General features: G+C 34.2%; 5 protein-coding genes across 5 annotated transcripts in view; 1 reads left to right on the forward strand and 4 right to left on the reverse strand.

Annotated features, from left to right (window-relative positions):
* Positions 1–1756: 1756 nt before the first annotated feature.
* Positions 1757–2714, reverse strand: LOC128674386 (thyrotroph embryonic factor-like). The gene has a single exon (XM_053752883.1). The coding sequence runs from the start codon at positions 2630–2632 to the stop codon at positions 1976–1978; it is 657 nt and encodes a 218-aa protein (XP_053608858.1). The 5' UTR covers positions 2633–2714; the 3' UTR covers positions 1757–1975.
* Positions 2715–7232: 4518 nt separating this feature from the next.
* On the forward strand, positions 7233–8845 carry LOC128674230 (gastrula zinc finger protein XlCGF57.1-like). The gene has a single exon (XM_053752689.1). It carries the CDS (start codon positions 7363–7365, stop codon positions 8764–8766), a length of 1404 nt encoding a protein of 467 aa, XP_053608664.1. The 5' UTR covers positions 7233–7362; the 3' UTR covers positions 8767–8845.
* Positions 8846–9436: 591 nt separating this feature from the next.
* Positions 9437–16538, reverse strand: smg (smaug). The gene is made up of 7 exons (XM_053752688.2): positions 16030–16538; positions 14913–15120; positions 13995–14638; positions 13474–13686; positions 12940–13049; positions 12295–12428; positions 9437–11771 (listed from the first exon to the last, which is right to left on the reverse strand). The coding sequence occupies exons 1-7, from the start codon at positions 16280–16282 to the stop codon at positions 11564–11566; spliced, it is 1770 nt and encodes a 589-aa protein (XP_053608663.1). The 5' UTR covers positions 16283–16538; the 3' UTR covers positions 9437–11563.
* Positions 16539–17614: 1076 nt separating this feature from the next.
* On the reverse strand, positions 17615–19145 carry LOC128674161 (uncharacterized protein). Its single transcript, XM_053752541.1, has 3 exons — positions 19056–19145; positions 18460–18775; positions 17615–18132 (listed from the first exon to the last, which is right to left on the reverse strand). Exons 2-3 carry the CDS (start codon positions 18773–18775, stop codon positions 17639–17641), a joined length of 810 nt encoding a protein of 269 aa, XP_053608516.1. The 5' UTR covers positions 19056–19145; the 3' UTR covers positions 17615–17638.
* A 628-nt stretch (positions 19146–19773) lies between these two features.
* Sik2 (Salt-inducible kinase 2) overlaps positions 19774–25058 on the reverse strand; it is a 52236-nt gene continuing 46951 nt past the window's right edge. The window contains exon 10 of the mRNA XM_053752526.2: positions 19774–22801. Coding sequence (XP_053608501.1) covers positions 22703–22801 — 99 coding nt within the window. The 3' untranslated portion in view covers positions 19774–22702. The remainder of the gene's footprint in view (positions 22802–25058) is intronic.

Raw genomic sequence — 25058 nt, forward strand, 5'->3', positions numbered from 1 at the left:
CAAGCTACGGGGGTCTATTCTCAGACATGTGTCTTCGAAGATAACTCGATTGCAATTAGATACATATGTTAACTCTAATATTACGTAATATTACTGAGATGCTTTTTCATTGGTTTTTCAAAATGCTTTAAAATAGGTTTTCTAAATGTCTACATGTCTCAAAATGGTTTATTTAACGAACAGTGAAAAATTGTTAAGCTTAATATTTTATTTAGTCATACTGAAAATGCCATTGACAATTTATTAGTAAGTGCGTGTGTTTAATACCTATGATTTCATACATTTATCATTATAATAATTTGTTTAAACTAGATACTATACACTATTCACAGATTGAATTAAAAAAAATTAAGTATCAAAAGTGTTCCTTCTTTTCTTTCATTTCGACTATTTTATTAAATCCTATTATATGTGCGAATGTGACTGAGTGAGGACACTCAGTCACATTCGCACACAATTTTCTCATTTCTATAGTATGAAGTATGATACATAGTAGGATTAATTTTGAGATTGGTATAAACTGCCACATCTGGAGTTATTTTGGCTTGAATAAAACCTTACAATTTATTCTGGCTAAGTAAAACATTCCATTTTAGGGTTCCGTGTTCCCTTCTGACGTTGCGAGGGCCAACCCTAATTGAATCGGAAGGGTTCTCCCCTATCACGTAATGCACCACGCAACCCTATTCAGTCGCTTATGTAACGACCGCGATCAATAACTGCTTTTTATATAAAAATATTTACTGAACAAGAAGCGATCGTGGTCTAGTGCTTAAGAACGCCTTCCTGAGAACTGAAAAGTCCCAGGGTTTATATTACTGTCCTATGAAAAACTTATATTATGATTTTTCCAAAGATTACCTAGTTAAATCAGCAAATACGCGGCAGAGCTATGAGAGAACAGCTCTTTAAATTATTGATTTAAGTATCTACATCAATCTCTGTAGATCAATATAAGTACAAATGAAAATATTAGGCAGCTGTCAAAGTGAATCATCTCATCCGATTGAGCGATCGCATCAATACTACCACATGGCCGGCGTGTGCGCAGAACAAACAATCCTTTGACAGGTATTGGCGATCTGATATGCCAGACAAACACACTGATATGAGTGTCACCGAATACCTTCAATGTTTTGGTAATGCGCGTGCCAAATGTTTTTGAAGTGCGATCGGATTCAAGATATTACAATTTCATCGTAGATTTGATTCTCCGAATTGATAGAACATTATCACGTCTCGATCTCTTACGGCGTAGACAGAGCCAAGAATTGCGATATGGACGATCACGTTTAGTTGTATGGTGGGCGGATTATTGATGGACAATATAGATATTTAATTTATTTTATTTCATCAAATTTAGAGACTTTATTATACTTAGCGCTCCATCTGCATTTATTTTCTCATTTTGTCCGCGTCATACCAAATAAGTACATATACTATCGTCGAACTCAGACAGATGCCGATGCGAATAAACACTGAGTAGCTTTTGTTTTTTGCAAAGAAAATGCCAAATTTATATGCCAAATCAGCCAAAGTTTAGCGATAGTGTATAGCCGGCATCATTGGGTAGGTTCCAAATTTCATCAAAATCGATTTTGTATTTTTTGAGTTTATTGGTTACAAAAAAAAATAAACAAAATCTTTCTATATAATATTACCTAGTATGGATACTTTTGACAAGTACTCGTATATGTACATTTAACCTTTTTTTAAGTATTTTCGAATACGTTCGTACCTAGGTACATTCAAATAACGTACTTAGATATGTCATCATATTAATTTATTAATTAAGATGGAATAATCTAATATGGGAAGGTAAATAAAAATAACCATGTCACGAAATATGTATTTATTAATTACACATATAATTTACATTTGTATTAATTAATTTCGTAAATTAAAATTGCACGACAGACATCAAAATAATCAGAATAATTATAATTAACTTAAAACTACAATAGTCCAGCTGTACTTAAATTCTGCACTCGCAAACATTATGGCAACGCGCACACAGACCAGCTTCCAATCTAGCGCGGAGATCAGCCATCTTCTTTTTCAAAAATGTTACTTGGAAGGCGAGACGGACCTCTCTCAACTTCCTTCTGTCTCTACTCTGTTTAGCGGCAAAGTTGTTCCTCTCTCTCTGTTTTCTGTACGAGTCATCTGCCGCTTGACTGGTCTGGACGGCACGCCGCATCCTCGGATTATTCCCCAATAAACAACCTCCATTTTTCTCCTGCATAGCCCTCAGTGCATCTCTCTCGAACGCTTGATACTCGACATCATCAGACAATGACTCTGTCTCATATAATTCTGGAGATTCAGGGGGCGATGGTGCAGTGTTGATGGACTTCGGTGAACGGAGCGTACGAGACCAAGAGCTTCCAACTGAATCTGGAGATATTGCGGCTGATGGGACACTGAACGACGGAGGATACGAGAAGCCTGCGAAGTAAGGCTGTCTATTCGGTATTTGTTCCACTGGTGAAGCACTGTAACGTTGGTACACGTAATCAGGGAATGGTGGCGAAGAATTGTCAATTTCAACACTTCTTGGCGGCTCCGACTTAACAGTAGCTCTGCTTAAGTCCAGCGCCACTTCTTGAGAATATGGTGTCCAAAGCGCCATGGTGAATGAAATCTTAGATGATGTTATTCGCAAGGTACTAAAATGTCTAGTGATTGACAAATGCTGCTCAAACGACCCCCTGTCAACAAGGGGCGGAGCCAGTGAGGGTGGGGACCGCAACCCTTTTTGAACGGTTTATGGGAAGGGTTACGGTATACGGGTCCATTATTTACCTGCTTTTTTGTAACGGTACTCGTATCAAAAAATGTGACAATCCTAACTAATATTATAATTGCTAAAGTAAGTTTATTTGTTACCTCGTCACGCTTTATCTCTCTAATGTTCTTGAAATTTTGCATACAATATGTAGTTTAAAGTGTGGAGAAGGACATAGGGTACTATTTACCCAGAAAAAATAATGTTCCCGTGGGAAATTTACGCGGGCGAAGCCGTGGGCAAAAGCTAGTAATAATATATTTAATTAGCAATTGGTATGATCGTTGTTTCGTGCACTAAATATCTTGGAGTTGTAGTGGACCAAAGGTTATCGTGGTATCCGCACTTGGAACAACTATCAGATAGAGTACGAAAATTAATCTGGATATTCAAAACTCTGCGACATCTCATTACTAAACCAGAGAAAGACAGTAATTTGGAAACAAAAAATTTTCTTTCGAAAATATATATTTCTTTAGTACAATCTGTACTAATTTACTGCATCCCCGTTTGGGGTGGTGCTCTAAAAACAAAATTCTTGTCGGTGGAACGCGCACAGCGAGCATTACTAAAAGTTGCTAACTTTAAAAAAAGAAGGTACTCTACAGAACAACTGTATAAAACCACAGGTTTATTGACTGTTAGACAATTATATTTGCTTAATTTGATATTAAAAAAACATAAGTCTATACCTTACAATATACATTTTCAAATTAAGAGACGGAAAAACATAGTGGCAAAGGTCCCGGTTACCAATTCATATTTTGCCAGAGTACAATACGAGAAACGCTCATCTGTATTATATAATAAAATAAATAAACAGTTAAATATATATCCATTATCATATCATCAATGCAGGGATAGGATAGTTGAATGGGTGAAACTGCTTAGTTATGAGGAAATTGAAAATTTATTGAATTAGGTGAAAAAGAGGTTAACATTATTTTAAAGTACTTAATACTTTAGTTAAGTTTGTCTTAAGTTGTTAAAATTTTAGTCTTGTATAATAAATTATGTTTATGTTAAATAAATTTCAGGCTTGTTTAAATCTTGGTACATTATGGCTTACTATGGAATTATACTTATACTTATATCTACATATATACTTATAAATACATATAAATTGTGTTGTGGAAGAGCGATGTCTCCTGGCACAGGCGTAATGCTTAAAAGGAGGCATCAATCAAAAAAGAGTTATTATGTAAACTAGTTTTTGAAAATAAATTATTATTATTATTATTATTATGATAAAACCAGTAATAATATGATATACCTACTTATTGCATGTTTTATGGTCATCTAAAAGGATTGATTCAAGGAGATCTAAGAATAAAAAAATATGGGCACACTCTCTACCCTCCCGACTAAGTATGTTCTCATAAAATTACATTAATTTATTGCTCCCGTTTTGATTTCAAAGAATGATACAAACTCACTGTTACTTTTTAAAAAATACTTCAAATGAATAGTAATATAGGTTTGGATGGATTACACTAGTAGGTATATATAGCACATATATATATAGCACATATACATATATGGCACACACCTATATATAGCACATATACATATATGGATAGACAGAAAGAAAAACTATTTATTTGGTGGATATCACAAAATTAGCAATTACAATGTCACTGGTAGTTAATTATTAGTGGTACCTAGATACCAGAACCAAATTAGGTAGTTTCCGCTCAGCATAATGGCAGAAGGTGCAAAACCAAAAAATGTTGGCTTGATGTCGTCAAGAATGATATGCGTGCCATTTGACTTGTAACTTATAAGTAGTATCTATGTACCTATCTAGGGTACCTAGATAAAAAGGTAATAATGTTGTTCATTAAAAAGCGCTCCACGCATTAAGCGCCTAGGTAGGTATATTCTTACCCAAGTTCAGTTATTCTGCCGTTACCTCTAAGAAAACAAGCATTGACAAAACAAGATATGAACTACAACTACTAACACTACATTTTGCATATTGTACAGTTTTAAATACGTTGTGACAGTTTGGAGTTGTAATACAATAGTACATTTTTTGTAATAAAACCAAACATTGTGTGTTGGTGTAAACTTTTCCAAGGTAACCAGCATCTCAGAATGCATTGTCTCGTTTTTGCAAAGCTTACCTAGCCCTTTCTTTCAACCTAACGGAGCATTCATTTTCGCACGTTTGAATATTTTATATGATTACCAAACTGAGAAACAATTTTTCAAAATATCGTTCTTTCTAACTTACCACGAAGTAATCTGTGCCACAACTTAATTTCGTCTTCTAAATACTTACCTAAGTAACTATAAGTATATATAAAGTTAGATTAATTTTGTATTTTGAGGGTTAAACATAGAATACTTACTTATCTATACAATAAAATTTGGATGAATACTATGAGTAATAATACTCGTACCTTACGAGAGTAAATAGTATAGAGTAATAGGTATGTATTCCATAAATAATTATATCGTGTGCAAAGACTAATTACTTATAACTTGTTCAAACATTTTAATTTGTAAGTACTGCACGTACCCATATATAGAACATAGTATGTGTTATAAGTGTAACTTAACGCTAATATTGCACGCCTGTAAGGGTAAACTATTGAAACTATTGTATTGTATGTGCCATTTATGCCTTGTGCTACACAGTTACTGCAATAAAGATATTTGAGTTTGAGTTTATAGGTATTATTTTTGTTACCACGCTCGATTATACTGGTCAAAATTTTAGTTTTTAGACAAATATTGTTTAAAAAATAAAAAAAATATATTACCTAATGACGAATCAATACATATAATATAACTTTTATAATATCTTATATTATAAGAGACGAATGATGTAGGTAAGGAATCTAATGATGCCTCACACATTGTTATCTGAATTATATCTGTAGCCCACACGCAGAAACACGAGAACATTGAAACCCTGAAAACATAATCCTATTTTGGTTAGTTGTGTAAAAATATGACTACTTTATTTACCTAGTTACCTACATTAATTTCTCGGGGCTAATAATTGAATAAAATCTAAAAAATCCCGAGTCATAAATGAAATGGATTGATAGGGTATCATGTCAGTCGTGTCTCGACTCGACTATTATTAAGTAGGTATATCATAATCATAGGTCAAGTCAGAAATTCCTGCAATGGATCCTGCCACAAATGAAAATGTACAAGAAATTGCCACAATGGGGAGTCGCGGACGAGGCGTGAAAAATTCCCGCCCTAGTATAGAACCACTCCGTATACTCGCGTGGATGTCTCCTGTGAAAGATAGATACATGCTAAGATTCTTGCTACAGCTGATAGGCTAGAACAGTTTTATCAGACAGGCGGTCAATCGTAAAACGCCCAAAAATTTAACGATTTATTTTACATATTCTGGATTTTGGGACATCACAACCATGAAAATAGGAATCGCGAGCAACAGCAAAATAAAAATACCGGCTTCAACGCTCCGTACACCCGGAAGCACTTTCATAAAGATATTACCAACCACAGATGATTTTTTCATTGCTTATTCAGAGAAAGTGTTTTTTATAAGGCTCTCATGACCTATTTAGAAAGGTTGCTGGAACTGGTAAGAAGATTCTCCGATTTTTTTCCAAGTGTAAATTTGCGACTCTGCTAAAATGAAGTTGTTAGGTGAAGAGCACTAGGTACACAACGAATATTTGGTCCGAAGTACCCATAGATTTATGGGTCCGAGTTAACCAGAGATGTAGGGAACGAACAATTAAATGTAAATAGGGCAATTACGCAAAGCTCGGCGCAGATGGTGCTACTGGTATAACTAAGGTACACAAACATTGCCAATGGAGGTAAAAAGCGTCAATTTTGAATATTATTGTAGATTTATGACTCAAAATACCTTCTACGCAATCGTGGTGCGAGTTTAAAGGAAAAATAAACACTTCTTTAGGTTATGTTCTGCATTATTTGGTCAACTGTGGTCATAAACTGATATAAACTTGATTTTGACTGAAGATCTTACCTATATGAAGTCCATATTTTAATAAGTCTTCACGTGTGAAGTGTTCCGAGCTTCTTTTCGACCGTTTACTGGCTCGAAAATTTTACAACGTGCGGCGTATTTCATAGTTTTCGAAGTTTTTTTTATCTTATGGAAAACGATTTTGCCCAATATTTCGGCACCCGAATATGTTACATTGTTGTATATTTTTTTACAAAAGAATGCTTACATAATAAAAGGATTAATAAAGTACTCTAAAATAAACGTTTCAATCGACATAGGCAGCAAAGCTTTTGTATACCTAACATACAGTGCTGTACTCTGGCGGGATAAATGCGCAGTAATACTCCCTATTCATTATTTCGAAAAAAATAATAAAAAATAATAATTCTGTAATTAATTTAAAAATAAACTGAGGTAAAAACAAAACACAAATCTGCTGTCAAAGTCAACGTCATTGCCACTGTCATCTGACAACTGTGTGCTACTGTTTGCGAAGAAAAACAAAAACAAAATCGATTGAAATTGAACCAAAAATTGAATAGAGATAAATCTGCAAACGTTTTCTGCTTTTTCATCAGTACCTAAATACCCACACACACAAGTAATGGATCTAAAAGTGTGCCGTATATGTTGTGAAAACAAGGGAGATTCTTATATCTTCAACAAGAACGACAAAGAGTTAGTTATCAGTGCGAAAATTATGTTTTGCTGTACCAATGTAACCATAGTTGAAGGTGATGGACTTCCAGAGCATATTTGTATTTCTTGTGAAGCAGAATTAGCTACTACTTATCAGTTCATCTTGAAATGTGAAGCTACTGACAAGACATTACGTTCCCACTCCAACGTTATCGATCCGAAACTCATATGCGAACAAAAGGTTGAAATAAAAAATGAAGACATTACTTCATTCAGTGGCGAAGAGTTTGATTTCAACAATTCACTTAATGATTTTAATGATGCTCTTGAAATACTCAATCAAGAAGTACAACAGACTAAAAATATTGATTTTGAACATCCAAGGAAAGTATATAAGAAAAAGGTGAAGTTCAAAGAATCAGCATCAAGCAAATGCACTATTTGTGGCCGAAAGTGCCAGAATCCATCAACATTGGCAATCCACATGAGGTCACACACCAATGAGAAGCCATTCCCTTGCCCGTCCTGTGATAAGAAATACAAGGATAATGGAACTTTGAAAAGACATATGGATAGAAACCATTCAGAGAATAGAGAAAGAAATTATATTTGTGAATCATGTGGTAAAGGTTTTTTTTCAAAAAGTGATGTTAAAATACACATGCGTGTCCACACAGGGGAGACCCCTTATGTCTGTTCTGAGTGCCCACGGAGATTTACCCAAATTAGCACTTTACTTCGCCATAAGAAGAGACATACTGGTGAAAAATCTTACATGTGTCCTACATGCACCAAAAAATTCTGTACTAGAGAAGAATTAAAAACACATCTTAAAGTTCACACCAGCAAAAAGGAATTTTCTTGTTCATTTTGCAATGGCATGTTTAAATATCAAAATAATTTAAAAAAACATATGAGACTGCATTCAGAACGGAATAGCTTTGTTTGTAACTATTGTGGAAGGACTTTTAATGCAAAGGGTAACTTAAAAATTCATATAGGCCGACAGCATTCTGAGAAGTCTGGTTATTGTAATATATGTTCAAAAAGTGTGCCAAATATTGAAGTACACATGTGGAGGCATACAGGCCATAGGCCTTTGAAATGTGAACTGTGTACTAGCAGTTTCTACGAACTCAAAGCTTTGAATCATCATATGAACTTCAGACATAAGAAAGTTGACAAGTATAAATGTTTAGCTGAAGGATGTTTGATGGCATTTCCATCCCGACCAATGCTAGACTTCCATACAGCTAAATTGCACAGCAATCAAATACCATTCCCATGTGATAGATGTTCAAGAGGATTCTATAGGAAAAATGATCTTGCCAGACATAAATTAGGAACCCATAAAGAGAGACTTATTTAATGTTAGTAACTTTGTACTAGTCTTAAGCCTATTATTTTATAAAATTGCAAAAAGTATACCTAATACATAAGTATGAAAATGTTTCATTAAATCTTCCCAATATATTACAAATTCCAAGTTTTCAGATGGATAGAGGACTCTCCCTCTTCACTACGCAATCATCACAATTTTATCAGAAGTGAAAACTAAAAAATACCCCACAGAAAAATATATCATAGTTTTCTGTTATACAAGATGTAGTCGTCACAATCCTAATCATATTATATTATAAATGCCAAAGTAAGTTTTTTCCCTCTTCATGCTTTACTGCTAACCGATCTTCTTGAAGTTTTGCATACACATAGTTTGAAGTATGGAAAAGGACATAGGGTAATTTTTGTCCCGAAATTCCCATGGGAAACACAGCATTAATTTTTAAGCACACCATATTCTTTTAGTATATTTTAGCTAATCCTGTGATTTTTTTTGTTAAATGTGATGATTGCACTAAGCTGGAGCATCCTCTTAAAATCCTCTTAAAAAAACTGTCTATAGATGATACCTACTTCAGAACAATGATATCACAACTGATTTATTGTAAAATTAGAAAATGTGAGATCTGTGAATTGCAGACCAAAAGAAAGCAAGAGTAGGTGGTATAGGGTATTCATGTGATGATAATAATAATGCATTTACACTATACAATATTCTTTATTTTTGGTGCTGATGAATATTGTGATCCAAAAATAAAACATATCACAGTCCAGAGTAAACAGAAGTGAGAAGAAAGTGCAAAATAAGATAGATAGAATAACAAAATTGTTTTACGTATTTTCTAAATATTGATTTGATTATATCAGAAAGTTTACTATTGCAACACAATAGAAAACAATTTAGATGTTTTAATATATAAATTAACACCAATGAACTGTGTCATTAATAATAAGTATGATTTTAACATTACAACCAAAGTAAATTCATTGCACTAATATAATTAGGTCTGTCCATCAACACACCTTCAATTTGTACAAAACAATAATTTTCTTAATATATTAAAATATATTGAAAAGTATTACAATATTTACATCCTCGTAACATTTCATTATAGATGTATTTTGTTTGTACATTAAAATAAAAAACACTGCTCATCTTACAATCAAAAATTTTTGATCCAGTCAAAATACAGACTCACTAAATAAATAAACAGGACGTAACATCATAAATAATTAAAATCATCAGTCAACAGGTTACATCTAATATAATAACTTTTGTATTGTTCGAAACAGATGTTGTGTGCAAGTAACTAGTCAACAATGATCACAATGTACAGGACAACAATAATATCATTCATTATAATACACGTAATTATTTTTATCTAAGTTTTTCAACGTTAGGCCGTGTGGTCCGCGATGACACAGCGCGACATCTAGCGGACGAAGGCCGGAGCTACGAAGCAGCGGACGACGGTAGGTACATCACAACCGAGTCCCGCAGGACAATATGGCTAGTAACAAGCTTTGTATACAACAAAACTGATATCCTTAGCCCTAGCTACATTCGTACTATTGACTATCTCGGAATCAAAGTTGCTAAATTAGCACCAGAGAAATCTAGGAAGTTCGGGTCTGTACTTGTACAACGACCGATGGCCGGCCGGATCGATGTCAACGATTTAACTATAATTTAAACAGTAACTTACAATCTTATATTTACAAAAAAATGGTGAATAAATTATGTGTTAACATTTAAAAATGCAGCTATATATTTATTGTAAACATTCATAAATTAAGTATAGCTTTGGGGAATCAGGTGGTCACGCAAATATTCATGCATCTTAAAATCGAATTTTATATGTATTTTCGTTAAATTAAGGCATCATTTTCCTAGCTCTTCATTATATTAATTCGAAAAAATAAATATGACTATTACTTAAAATATTATGTAATTATACCTACACATGTTTTGAGACCGAAACATTGAATACCTACACAATGTCGCAATATTACACGTACTATAAAATTTCGCAAAAAATATAATATTGCGAAGAATTACAATAAAATTCTTAAAATAATGAGGGCTCTGCCCATTGCAAACCCAGTCAAATATAAATATACATCATACAGATATTAAACAATCTGTAATAAGCACATTATTCTGATAAGCATTGTGGTATAAATAAATATTTATAAATAAATCCATAAAAAACATGCATATTGCAATGTCAACTAATATTAGCAAGAGTGGAATTTGTAACCAGTTCATGTCTACCAGGTTGCCAACAATATTTGTACTACTTACATTTTATTACATTCTTGATATACTTACACAATATATATACATTATATGTGAGCTCATTTCATTATGTCTTTAGAAAAATTGTCTGAAAAACTGTCTGAGAAACTGTTTTAATAGAAATTTATTAGGTATGACTAAATTTTTAATAGATGTATATTTAAAATTGAACACCAACAGCAAGATTTAGAACAATTATTAAAAATTGTACGATCGCAAACAATAACAAGTACACTATATAATTATAACAATTTTTTTTACGGGTGTAAAATTTCGGTCATAACAGATGAATTCTCAAACCACAAAATATAAATTTCAAATAAACGTTGGCAACCCTAAATAATTCAAGATTGGAGAACCGCACTAAGATTATTGCACTAAAATCAACCATTGCACAACACTGTTTATTAATAAATACAAATCAATCGCTAGTTCGATCGGTCCACCACATATAAAACTCGGATATGAACACAACACTGTTCGATTCGGGTAGATCGTCCGAGCGATCGTCCGACTGGTCGTCGGTTCAGTTGATGGCTTGCTCGGTCATCTGCAGACAGAGCGCGTCGAGGCTGCTGTAGTCGTCGCTGGGCGCGGCGGAGGGCGGCGGCGGCGGGCGCGCGAGGGCGGGCGGGAAGGGCGGGAAGGGCGGGTAGGAGTGCGACTTGCCGCGCGGCGAGGCCGGGCCCGCCCACCGCCGCGCCTTCTGGTACGCGCCCGGGGCCATGCGCCATCTCAATATAATGACAAGAAAATACCTTGAGGATTTTTTCTGTTGAAATCTTTCAAAATTCAAATCATTCAGAAATTAGACTTTCACAGGCACTATTTCGCGTCAATTTTTATATTAAATAGTTTAACTCACTACAATTATACACAAACACACTACAACATGCACAGATAAGAACTAAACAGTGGATAGTTTAGTTGCAGGTGTGCAGTTGCATGTTTTCCTTCACCGTAAGCAAGTGGTAATCATGAAAATTACTATAAAGATACACAGATTGGTATACAAACACATGTGGCACACTAGTAGGATGAGACCCCGGGACCTTTCGATCACAGGTGGATGGTCGGAAATTACAATTAGTTCCCCTCTCATTTTCAGTGTGTTGTAAGACTTATGATCAAATAATAACAGTGTTCAAATAATAGCAGTTTCACAGTCCATAACTTCATGTTTCTATTGTCAAGACACATCCCTTTAATAAGATATTAATAAGAGGTTATGAAGACTATGTATTCGTAATACAATACCTTGGTTTGGGACAGCGTCTGTTGAGCGGCATATCGCTGACGTGGTGGAAGAACTGTCGCGGCGGCAGACGATGCCTCAGCCGCTTCAGATGTTCCTGCAGCTCCGGCTGGACGAACGCTTCGTGGTGCAACGCCTGTAAAGTTTTATTTATTTATATACACTACACTTATTCATAAAGTTAAGGGACACTTTATGCTAAAGCATGTTTTGTCTCTGTCGTACTTTACAATATTTGTCTTTGGCAGAATGAGACAAAAGCGATTTTGGCTTGAAATATGCAACTCAACTAAACTTTATTATAAATAACAGGGTTAAACTTTATTGCACAAAAATACCGAAGGATAACCTTAAGACTGGGCCAAGCAACTACCTATCGATAGAAAAAGATCATGGCAACTGACAAGTAGAAAACTATAATACTATCTAATAAAATTCTTTATGTAGTGTAGCATTATATTCATATTATGTTTTATGCGTGTGGTTTCGCCATAGAATACAGCCACTCCATAATATATCCATATGAATAAGAGACACCAGGTGATAGGCATCAACGAAAAAACGGGTTCCCAAAGGGTTATCGTCAGGCATGTGGCTAGTCATATTAAATCAAGTCTTTAAGATTTATTTTTTCGAAGTATGGATACCTTCTCGACGAGCCAGCAGTGCAGCGACAGCGGGTCCACGGCCGGGTCGGGGTCGCCGTCCTCGCGCGCGCGCGCCGCCGTCGCGCAGCCGCTGCTCAGCGCGTTGGACGCTGCCAAGAAATCATACAAAAGAAACAAGAAATCGTTACTAGCGCTTTATAGCAGAATTCTGAACAGCAAAATACATTTTGTCAACATTTGGTCAGCATTCGATCAACAACATTTAGCTAGTAGAGTCTAGAGAGCAGCAGCTTGGGTTACGTTGGGTCAAATAAGGGTGACACCCAGGAGCGGCTCCCAACGAGAGTACTCATTAACGGTAAATTACACAGCCATCTGAGCTACTTGGCTTTTATTTTTACACAGTTTTATTTATTGCGGACCCCCAATGCCACTACCACCAACGTCATTATCACAAATAGTGATCACAATCATTATTATCAGATCAACAGAGTTGCTGATAAACTGTGCTTGCCAAATATTGATGATGGTGACCGCAGTCAGCATGTGTATTGATATATGTATACCACCCACCAATATCAAGCGCTCTGACGATCATCTTGGGTAACTCGCAGGACGCGGGCATGGGGCTAAGCAGCACCGCACGCAGCCGCTCCAGCGCCAGCGCCAAAGTCACCGCAGACACACACGCTGTCAACTCGGCTGATACACTGTCCAAAATGGCGGACCGTTCGTTCAGCTTCTTTATTGATAGGAGAAGCTTGTGCCGGGCGCCTTTGGTTACACCTGGAAAGGAAGATTAAAAAAATATATCACATGATGCAGTGGTCTGAGGTGCCGAGTGGGGCTTCAACAATGTACATAATTAACCATATGTGAAATCAGCAAAAGGTCTAGTTTTGAACTTCTTTGGTTCTCAACATCTGATACTCTTTTTAGAGAGCGATGAGCTGAACCATTTGCAATAATCCATATGGGCTAAAGAAAATTCGTATGCACATCTCGCCGCAAACTCACCCGAAAAATGTTACACAAGGATGTAAGAAATACACAAGGAGCAAAACAAGTCAACGTCTTTTGACTTTATTACATACCTAATTTTTCTAAATATTCGTCGTCCATGGACATCATTTGCTCGTAACTGATATTTGTGAACAACCAAACATATTTATGTAACCTTAAACTCTTCAGCCACTGAGTCACTGTGGACATGCCAGGGTGTTCCCCGAAGTTGTGTGACCTTAAGTCATCTAACCGTGTCTCACTCCCCGTTGTACCATACATTATGCTAATTGGCCGCAACTGGCTTAAACTGTGTTCACTAGACAACGAAAAACTTCGTGGCTTCTGTACAAAGGGCTCGTCACTTAAATTTTCCGCCGACGATGACATATGCATAAAGTTTGTCGAAGGTGGAGTCAAACTATTTGATCTCTGTGACTTCGGTTGCGATATCGCCGCGTCAAAATTTAGCTTTTCACCTTCTATACTAATATCAACGTCTCGTCCATTTTTAGAAAATGACTCCTGCAATAAATCAGTGTAACAAGTTTCTATAGGTTCCACTAAGCCTCTGAACTCGACATTCTTGCCGATTGTCCGCCTAAAAGTGTTGTTTGATCCCCAAATATTTGCATCTGATAATAAGCAGGGGTCTATCCGTTGTTGCCACACTGTTTCTGTGTTTCTGTTACCAGATATGTGATTTTCTAGATGGCGCAGCCATTGTGTCAATGTTCTGAAGACAAAAAAAAATCAATAACCACTATGAACTGTTAGGAACAATTATTGTATATAGACTAACACAGATTTCAGAAAAAATCTTCTAATTATCAATTAACATAACAACAAACTTGTCAGAGAATTACCTATGTTATCTAGTCAGCAATCCTTGCACACTTCTAACTGGCAAAACATTTAGATATTTCAGTGGATGAACCCACATACACACCACATGATAACATAAATCTTTTTTATGCAATTTTGTAAAAAAAAATACAGTTATTACATACTTTTGGTCATTATGTGTGAGTGCTGGGTGCACTAGGAGGTATGAGAGTAGCTGCCTGCATAGGTCCGGTGCAGTTGTCGACCGCCGAGGGGCATCCACACATCTTTGAACTAATGCTTGAGCAGCAGTCACATAAATGTCTTTTGCTCGCTCATTGTCTGTCCTCAAAAAAGGAAGCAATGTCAACAACCTCCTTAACTGTTCTGCACCTGTTGGCAAAAACAATATCCTACTAATATTATATATATATATATATATATATATATATATATATATATATATATATATATATATATATATATATGCAAAAGTTTGTGTGAATAAATATGTGATTATGTTTGTTACTCTTTCATGCAAAATCTAGTGGATGGATTGTTATGAAATTTGGTACACGGGTAGAATATAACCTGGAATAACAGATAGGGTACTTTTTATACCCAAAATTCCCAAAAAGCGAAGCCCCAGGCCACAGCTAGTGATATCATAATTTACATAAGTCAAATTTGTTTAATACCTGTTTAATAAAATATAATTGAAGAAATTATAAAAACAGCTATTGGTTTGTTTATTTACTAGGTCACACTAATACTATTCTAGACTAAGCCCTGAAATTAAAAAAAATATATATAATAATATATATATATATAACTTGAAATAATAAAAAATGTAAATAGAATATAAACCATTCATACACATCTCTACCTACAAATATTTTTACCTGTGGAACATATGTTAACCAGCTTGTAAACTTAAGATTTTATGGTTTTAATAAATAGCTATTCATTAAAATCATAAAATCTTGTGGATAGAATCTTATATTTAATTTCATTTTAAGCTTAAACTTTACTTGTTTATTGATAAGTGTTTTATTTTATACTTATAGCAGGCAAATCCAAAGAATATAGAATTTAACCTTGCACTATGCATGTTTATCTCATTGGAATGGGTATTTTTTACAGATAAGTGTGTAATTTTACAATGGAAAATTATTTTGTACCTACTAATTAAGATAAAACCAAATAAATTACACACCTACCTACCTTAATTTGTAAGAATGTGCAATTAGTTGTCCAATTAATTAGAAAAACAGGGCTATAAAATAATCATGTTTATCTTACCCTCATTATCATCATCATCACATCTGGCTGAAAGTAGGCTGGCAAGAATCGACTCATCGTTGGCCTCGTGCTCCAGCCTCTCGTCTTCAACATGGTTCTGCAGGGCAGCCTCCACAGCGCGCTGCACAAGCCTTAGCCCAGGCCAAGGCACACGCCTTGCCAGGGCGCATGCCACCACAGTCTTCTCACATGGACCCCATTGCTCAAAAAGCCCAGCAACGCCCGATAGCTGCTCGTAAAATGTTCCGTTCATCGCGCTAACAGCATATCAGACCGATAAAAGAAGATTTGTTTGTATTCTACACGTCAAAGGTCCCTGACAGCTGATCATCCAGGCACAATTTGGCCTGTTCAGCGGCGGAACAGCACTTGCAACGGTAGCTCCGGCAAATTATACGAATGTATACCGCGTTGCACGAGTAAAGTTTTACAAAATTATTACAGGTAGATTGAAAACATAATTTTTGAAACACGATCATTCATTTCTCAGATCCAAAATGGCTAACCACAGATAATGTAGAATTTATCACTATAGGTCCTTTTGTCAGTGTCACAATAATGGATCGTTTAGATGGATTTAGTAAGAAGCGAAATCCCTCAGATTTCTGAAAAGACGCTATTGATAACATTATACCAAATTTTATTAATTACACCTACTTTTTAAAACTATGCTATTATTTGAAATTCGGAAGATATATATTACACTAACTATAAAAGTATTATTAAGTTCCACATTCCTAAAGCGTGCCTATGAACTTTGTAATGTAGACGGAAAAAGCTATAGACCCCATCTTATTTACCATTTCGCTCTTACAACGTAGAAATAGTAATGAGACAGAGCGCTGACATGTTTTGACCCTCATTACGTGTCTGACACATTCTGCCACTTTGTACCTAATGTAAAATATGTTTATGTGTATGTGTTCCTTTCTGTTCGCAATAAACTCAAAAACTGCTACACAGATTTTCATGCGGTTTTCATCAATAGATATACCTGAAGAATGTATATAGGTGTAAAAATTAAGTTTTTACCCTAGCGAAGCCGGGACGGGCCACTCTAGTCCTACTTGAAAGGACAAGGCCATACCTACCCTCGGAATTCTAACAAGCACTTTGACCAATTACCTATATATATTTGAATAGGCACTAAGTAGGTTAGGTATATCGGGGCGGAAATATAGATATTATATTGCCACACAAATCTGTTACGGAAATTAGGGGCCACCCTATTATGGTATTAGATTTCTATAGAGGCCGCTGTATGGTATGTATAAATAAATATATTAGGACAAATCACACAGATGAGATGAGCTAGCCAAAATGTAAGTTCGAGACTTGTGTTATGGGATACAAACTCAACGATACTATATTTTATAACAAATACATATATAAATAAACATCCAAGACCCGGGGCAAACAGAAAAAGATCATTTTCCATCATGACCCGACCGGGGATCGAATCCGGGACTTCTCGGTTCAGAGACAAGCATTTTACTTTACTTTAGTCTTGGTATTGGTATCAGTATTGGTAGATGGTAGATATAGGGGGAAATGACATTGGGATTTTATTTAGTAAATATTCTACGATTGTAAATTGGCTTTATTAGTATTAGAAATGTTTCTGAATGAAATTGCTAACACTTTCTAACTTATTCAAAGTAAAAAAATGAAAATGTTGAAACCTATCCTTGTTTATATCATCAATTATATCTTTCGTCACTTTTGCACCAAGGTTTTCTTCAAGATTGTAGTTTTCAACTTTTTGTATTAATTCAGAGGATATTTTGATTTTACAGAGATTTATGAAACTGTCCAACTGTTTTTTATTTTCGAAATAAAATATTCCGGGAACTATCGGAACTTCGATTCCAATTTTTCTACACTCTATATAAAAATTTTTATATTGTATTGGATCAAAAAATGCTTGAGTAATAATAAAATCAGCTCCTGCATTTATTTTTTCTTTTAGGCTCTGAAGTCTTTGTTCGCCGCTTCCGAGGTCGCCTGCGACAGCTATACAAAAATAGTCACTTGAGTGTAGTCTTATATATTTTATCAAATGTATCGTAGACGCAAAATCTGATGTGGTGGGATCATATTTTTCTGAAAATATTAAGAAACATTGGTTTGTTAGTAAGCATAGGTACGTAACTACTTAGTAGATAGTTAAGTACATTTGTAGATACATTTATTAAATTTTTATACGCCTTACCTATCCATTGGAGTACCGTAATACGTAATATCCTCAAATTCATATCTATATACTATTATATAGATATGAATGGATAAACCAATGATAAGTATATAGATAAAAAAACAAGGTAGGTAAAGTAAATACCTAAGTATACCTATCTAAATGAAACCCTTATATTTGAAAAATTTGTTGAAACCATGGTTTCGCAGAACTAACGCGTGTTTTAAAATACATACCTCCCAAAATCAAGAATAAATTAGGAATGCCCTCTTCTTGCAGCATTTTCAGCACTCGATCCAAATACTCTTTCCTCAGCAAATCACACGACATATGCAATAGGACATTTTTTCCCTTCATCTTCAGATCCCGAGCTAATTTTAAAGGTCCAGTATCCATGTCCTTATTCTGATGTCCCTTTGCGTGCCAAGTTATGGAATAAAATAATGGTTCCACTGTGAGATGGTCTACAGTGTCTTCTAATAGACCAGGAGATACTTCGAAGGAGAATGAAAATTCTTTCTTGCTTTTAATTAGATCTGATATCTTAGCCATCTAGAATAAAAGAATAATGATGTACAAAACAAATAGGGCCCGCGGAGCTTACCTACCTATTCGATACCTAAATTAAATATTTATATAGATAACATTATCGAAGAAAACGATGAATAACAAATTCTTTTTCAAAATGCCTAGTACCTACGTTAGTAGGTACATAGTTGAATCCCTATGTCCGAATAGGCACAGCACAGAGACATGATTCAAAAATAACCGGATGATAAATTTTAATATTTATATCAATCTTGTTTTATTTGGTAAGTAAATAAAAACTAACCTTAAATGTTTATCTAAACAAAGACACAGTTGACGTCGACGTTGTGAGCTGACTTGCACTCGATTGATAAGAATTTACCTATTCAATATTGTTATTACGCTAAGATAATGTTTTTAACTTCATATACTGCATATTTGGAACTTTGGAATATAGTTATTCTTTAGCCGACCACCTGTTTACTTGGTTCCTGCATGCACCTTTTCTCCTTTCCTGCTTGGGTCTCTAAGACAAAATACCTACCTACTTACTCGTATTAGGCTGAGAGATGCGGGGAGCTCTTGGTTGGTTAAAAGCTAAATCAACTATCAACTATTGGAAAACAAAATTAATTAATGGCTACGGATGCAGTAACACGTCGAGAACCTTGACTAAGTAGGTATATTGCCGTCGCTGGTGGCTGTTTCGCCTTTAGCAGGCCGTCGAATAATTCTACTAATATGCATCTGTTATAAAATTTACTTATTGCGTAATTATAAGTATTTCTTATAAAATGCACCTAAATAACTGCGCATTGTATATGTTATTGATGTCCCTTTTATTTAGACTTTCTGCTTTTACCTTTTTACTCACTCACGCACTCTTAACTTTTTTAATTATGTGTGTATACTAGCCTCTGTTCATGGTTAATAGGTATCTTAATAATAATGTCTTGAGCATTTGGTATGATGAAGAAATAAAATGGTAGCTAGGTGTGTAATAAAAATGTGGTATTTATTTTCATAGTTTTGTATTGACTGCTCTATACATTGATTTAACAATCAGCCGTCTTCACAACCAAAACAACTTTTTTATAACGTAAAAAAATCATTAAAATCCTACTTAAATCGATAGTATAGCCGATCGAAAGCAGTGTAACAGTGAATACGTCAATATTGCTGGTCTACGTAATTATTTTGTAGTTTTATATAAAATGGCTACGTTATCTAAAGGTCATTGTTAGATTAAATTGCGTTTAATGATGCTAAAACATGTCGGTATAATACAATGATATTGACAATATTACTAAAAGTGTAAAAGCCTCAAAACTCCTATGCTACATTTCTATAGTTACGTTGTATTAATGGTTTCTATTATTATATTATTATAACCTTACGTATGTTATTGTTCAGTAAAGCTTTTTAGTGACCAGCGCGTTAACGAGTACCACTACGTACAATACATACTACTTACCGAGATCGAAATACCAAAAATTCTCAGAGTGAAAGTATCAGGATAAATCCGGTGTAGGAAAAGCTCGTATCGTTTTGCAATTCACACAAAAAACAATGTAAAACTTTGTGAGTATTTTTTAGAATGCATTGTTAGACAAACTTCACAGAAGTTGACTGCATCATTGATGTAAATATTTTACAGAGCACACAAACATTGTTGATATTTAAATGTAAAAAAAATCGATATCTAAGTGAATATTTTCCATGTTATTTCTCGTAATATCATTGCAAATGGTGTAGAACATTTACTTTGTCACAGCACATCTACGACGTAGCACTCGTAGCGGAGAGTCGGTTGTCGTAGCAAGTGCTACATGTAGTATAGAGCGTATGCTACGACGCAACGGCGCCATAATTTATCAAAGCACAGAAAGTATGCAAATTATTGAGTTTATGATTGGTTTAAATTTAAACCATTATTTTTTACATTAAACAAGAACGTTCTTCAGGTATCCATAACAGGTAATCCATAAGAAACTATAAAAAAGAACTTAAAATAAATCAATAAATTATTAATAGCATTTCATTCTACGCCTATAACGAATCATGGACACCACTTATTGTATCCATATTCTGATATGTCTAATTGTTTATTCGATTTAGTTAAAATAACCATTGTACTTATAACAACGAGCGCTGGATTATCCGAATAATCAATAAACTCATCATTTTTTCCATTTGTTACCATCTGGCTGCATATACTTTACAGATATAATATAGTATCGATTACTATATTGCATATATTTCTATATGTTTGTATACATACTATATACAAACAAATATATATAATATGTGCAATGTTTGCTATGAAATCCCAAAATTCTGTATGCTTTCAAAAGAAAAAATTATATCCGATAATAAAAATTGCCTCGATTGTGTAATATAGGCTACCAAACATCTATAAATAATAAAATTCAGTTAAAAAATTTTAAACATCTAAAACTCCATTCCGAACATTGAATTTAAATGTGACACTATAATCTACAATCGTTTTTATAGAACTTATTCAACTAATATTTTTGAGTTCCTACTCTTACCTACTAACTATTAACTATTATGAGATTTTTTATTAATCAAGAAAGTATATACAGCCATTTAGTACATCCAAAGGTTACTAGTAAGTTCACGTTACTCTGAATTGACACTGAATTCAGTCTTGTATTCAACAATAATTAGGAGGTAGTTTATTTACAGGGAACTCAAGTTCTACGCGCGATTGCCATTCAACAAATTGATTGATTGATTGATAAAAGTGTGAGTTGCGCCAGTTAACTTGAAAGCACGCTATTTTGTCTAAACGACGACGGCGTGCAAAGTTAAGGTGACTAGCGCAACACATTATTCGACATAATTGTAGAAGTTTAGGACGTAGATTCTGTAACATCGGCTCGATAGTTTTAATTTACATGCTCCGTCGACTATCGAGACTTAAAATTGAGTTAAACTAGGCAAAATCGACACGCAGTATTGTTACTTCTAAACATTAAAAAGCGGATGATGTGAACATAGTTGTGGTAAATAAAACAGTAAGTATATCATCCATCTGCAATTTAAAAAAGTGATATTACTTAGGCATGATTAAAATTTCATTCATATTTAATAAGATATTTGGTAAAAAAAAATATCCATGTATGACCACCATGCATATCAATATGCAATCATCCACCTTCGTAAGATTTTTTTCCAGTGGGCAAAACGGACTGACATAAATGCAATAAAAAAACCCAACGTACATAACACACTCATCTTAGTCTACGTTGATATTGTCACATCATTTATCACTACCTTATTTAATGCGTTTCTAATTTTATATATTGACTTACAGTAGTGCACCTATTTTAGATTACAATTGTTCTAAAAGTCTACTCTTATTGTTCAAGATTATATGAATTGGTAAAAAATGGAATGCGCGAATAGTCTTAATATGTAAGTAAAATAATGTTTAATGCAAAAATTAGTCATTACTCTCATTGTTCAATGCTTATAAGTACGTATGGTAGAACCTCAAAAACAGTAACATTAAAACTCAAAGGGTATCAGTCAACTTTGACGTTAACTTTAACCAGCGTAGAACAATGGAAAGTACCTACGCCATTTTATCTACTCGGCGGCAGCGCGCTGGTTTATGTTAACGTCAAAGTCGACTGGTGCAACCCACTCTTATTTATTGCTATTGACATTGAAGCGTTTTTTTAAATCACTTATAAATTAAATTCAAACAAAAACGCAAGGGCAACAAACAGCGCGAATGGGTGTCATCAAAAATGTCCATTTGAATTTAGATTGTGTCCGATTCACCGACATTCAAAAGACATTGTTGCCTTTCGGGTCATATTCTAGCAAATCTTTAACATACATTGTGTTAAATATAATTTTTTACTACTCCCAACTGATAAGGTGAAAACAAATGTTGATCTATGTTTGGTGTTGCGTTAGCTAAATAGATTCCATTTGTTCAGTCAGCTCCAGAATAGGACTCTCGCTGAGCGGGAGCATGGCCGCTGTCGGCGGCAGGCTGTGGCCCTGCCAATTTTGCTGGAAAAACATTTGCATTATTTATTTATATAAAATTTATAAATATTATTACTAACTGTCGCCCACAGTTTCGTCCGCGGTAGTCTATGATCATCTTCAAATTTTCAACAGATTCGGCCCAGCGTATTTGTATTAGATGTGCATATCGCCTCATATCAGATTTTTTTTTTCTAGTAGGGATTAATATCTCGACTCTACGATCAATAACGTGTGGGAATTAGATACCCGTATATTGGTAAAAATATTTTGATTATTATTTGTGTTCTGACATAGAATAGCATTTCATGCGCTAAAACTACTTATTTCCACTAATATACTTTTTTTTATATCCTAAATGGTAAAAACGTGTTTTTTACTCTCTGAGGATAATTTTACAATCCATATTCCATCGGCTATTGAATTAGCACCTACATATAAGTAGGTACTATATTAAAGCGTCAATTTGTTACTTTTATTACCACTTTATTCATAATATGATTATTTCTGTTCTGACATTGGATAATTCATGTTTTTTGTTGAGAATCGTAAACCATTACTGTCCAACTAAGCTAAGAATTGCTAATGCCATTAGGAGACGTCTTGTCTTATGGTAACGAACCGATGACGCACAGCAAGATAAATGAGTTAATTGAAATCGCCGCTTTTACGTCATCAGTCGTCAACTAATTGAATCTAAAAGTCTGTTAAAGTCGAAATCTGATTAAAATTCTGAATGTATATCTATCAAAATTCTGAATTGTATGTAAAGTCGAAATCTGATCGAAATTCCGTATTTCTATTACAACAGAAATAGACCTAGTGTGAAAAATAAATGAGTAGAAATTTCCTATGACGTCTAGCCTTATCTCATCAATATAGTACAATCACTATTTCATGCAACACTTCACCTCTAAATTACTTATTTACAATCGTGCGAATTAGACCTTCATAAACACTTTTTCACGACAAATTTTGTATTACTTAGATACCTATGAATAAATTTTTAAAACAGCTACTAGCAATTCGACACGACCACTGCTGAGAAGAAATGCCGAAAGAAACTCATATAGAGGTACTCGTAATTTTTGTTGGTACCTATCATGCCAGAAGGGCTTACCATTATTGTTGCTTAATTTTTTTTTTACCCATTGTAGTTTATTTGGACAAAATCTCATCTAGATACATAATATCTACTTAATCTAAGTGATCATGCACTCGTGTCTACAATGCAAAATTATAAGGTGTTGAAATAAAACAAAGGACAATTATTATACATTTTACATTTACTTGTATTTTAAATAAAACTTGCTTCTAAGTAAAGCTATCACATCTTACATAATAATTATGTATAAATTGCAAATAATAACAAAATTCTATACAGACTTCTTTAAAGAAATTACAAAATAACTTAAAGTAGTTATAATATAAATATATATACCTAGGAAATTAATGTACCATGAAGTAGACGAATATTTACTTAGGAACATTGAAGTTACGCTTGCAAAACATGAAAATGCAATGTGTTAAGTCTCTATTTAATAATACATTTGGCAAGTATGTAACATGAAATTGAATATAAATGACGAATTTACCAATTTAACGAATTTAATCATAAATTAGGAATGAATGTTCAAAATCAAAAATAGAGTTTAGTAATTTTTTAAAGTTATCAGTGCAAATATTTTTGTTATCATTAGCTGCCATACAATAAAATTTTGTTATAATATCGTAACTCAGAATAATGACAGTAGTCCATAGTACTCGTAATGAATTATAAGTTCAAAAGTCATAACCAATTTACATAATAAAATACATATATGTACCGTGTAATAATTTTTAAAGCACTAATTATTGTCATGCATTCTATAATTCATACTGGTGATTTATGCAAAACGTCGACATTATGCTGTTACTAATGCCTATCGAATACAAACTAAATGAGACCAATTATTGATCTAGCGACGCTTCGGGATAATCCGAGAGTTTATAACTACCTACTCATGAACTCACTCTGCGTGCAAACAGTGGGAGCGTGCATTATTTTGATACAATTTTACAGCTATCGTGACCTCGGTTAACGTCGTCATAAGTTACGAGTATAGTGCAAAAAAGGACAATGCCACGCCATTACTTAAGTTTATATTTCATGCATTGCAAAATATGCGACAAATAACTACTTCCTAATTTAACAGTCTATATTCATAATAAAAATGTATGTTATACGAAGAAATGGCATGGCATTTTGTAGTAGGTTAGCCCGAGTCAAAATAGCCGAATC

The sequence above is a fragment of the Plodia interpunctella genome, chromosome 12, assembly GCF_027563975.2.
Source record: "Plodia interpunctella isolate USDA-ARS_2022_Savannah chromosome 12, ilPloInte3.2, whole genome shotgun sequence".
In the NCBI taxonomy this organism is placed as follows: domain Eukaryota; kingdom Metazoa; phylum Arthropoda; class Insecta; order Lepidoptera; family Pyralidae; genus Plodia; species Plodia interpunctella.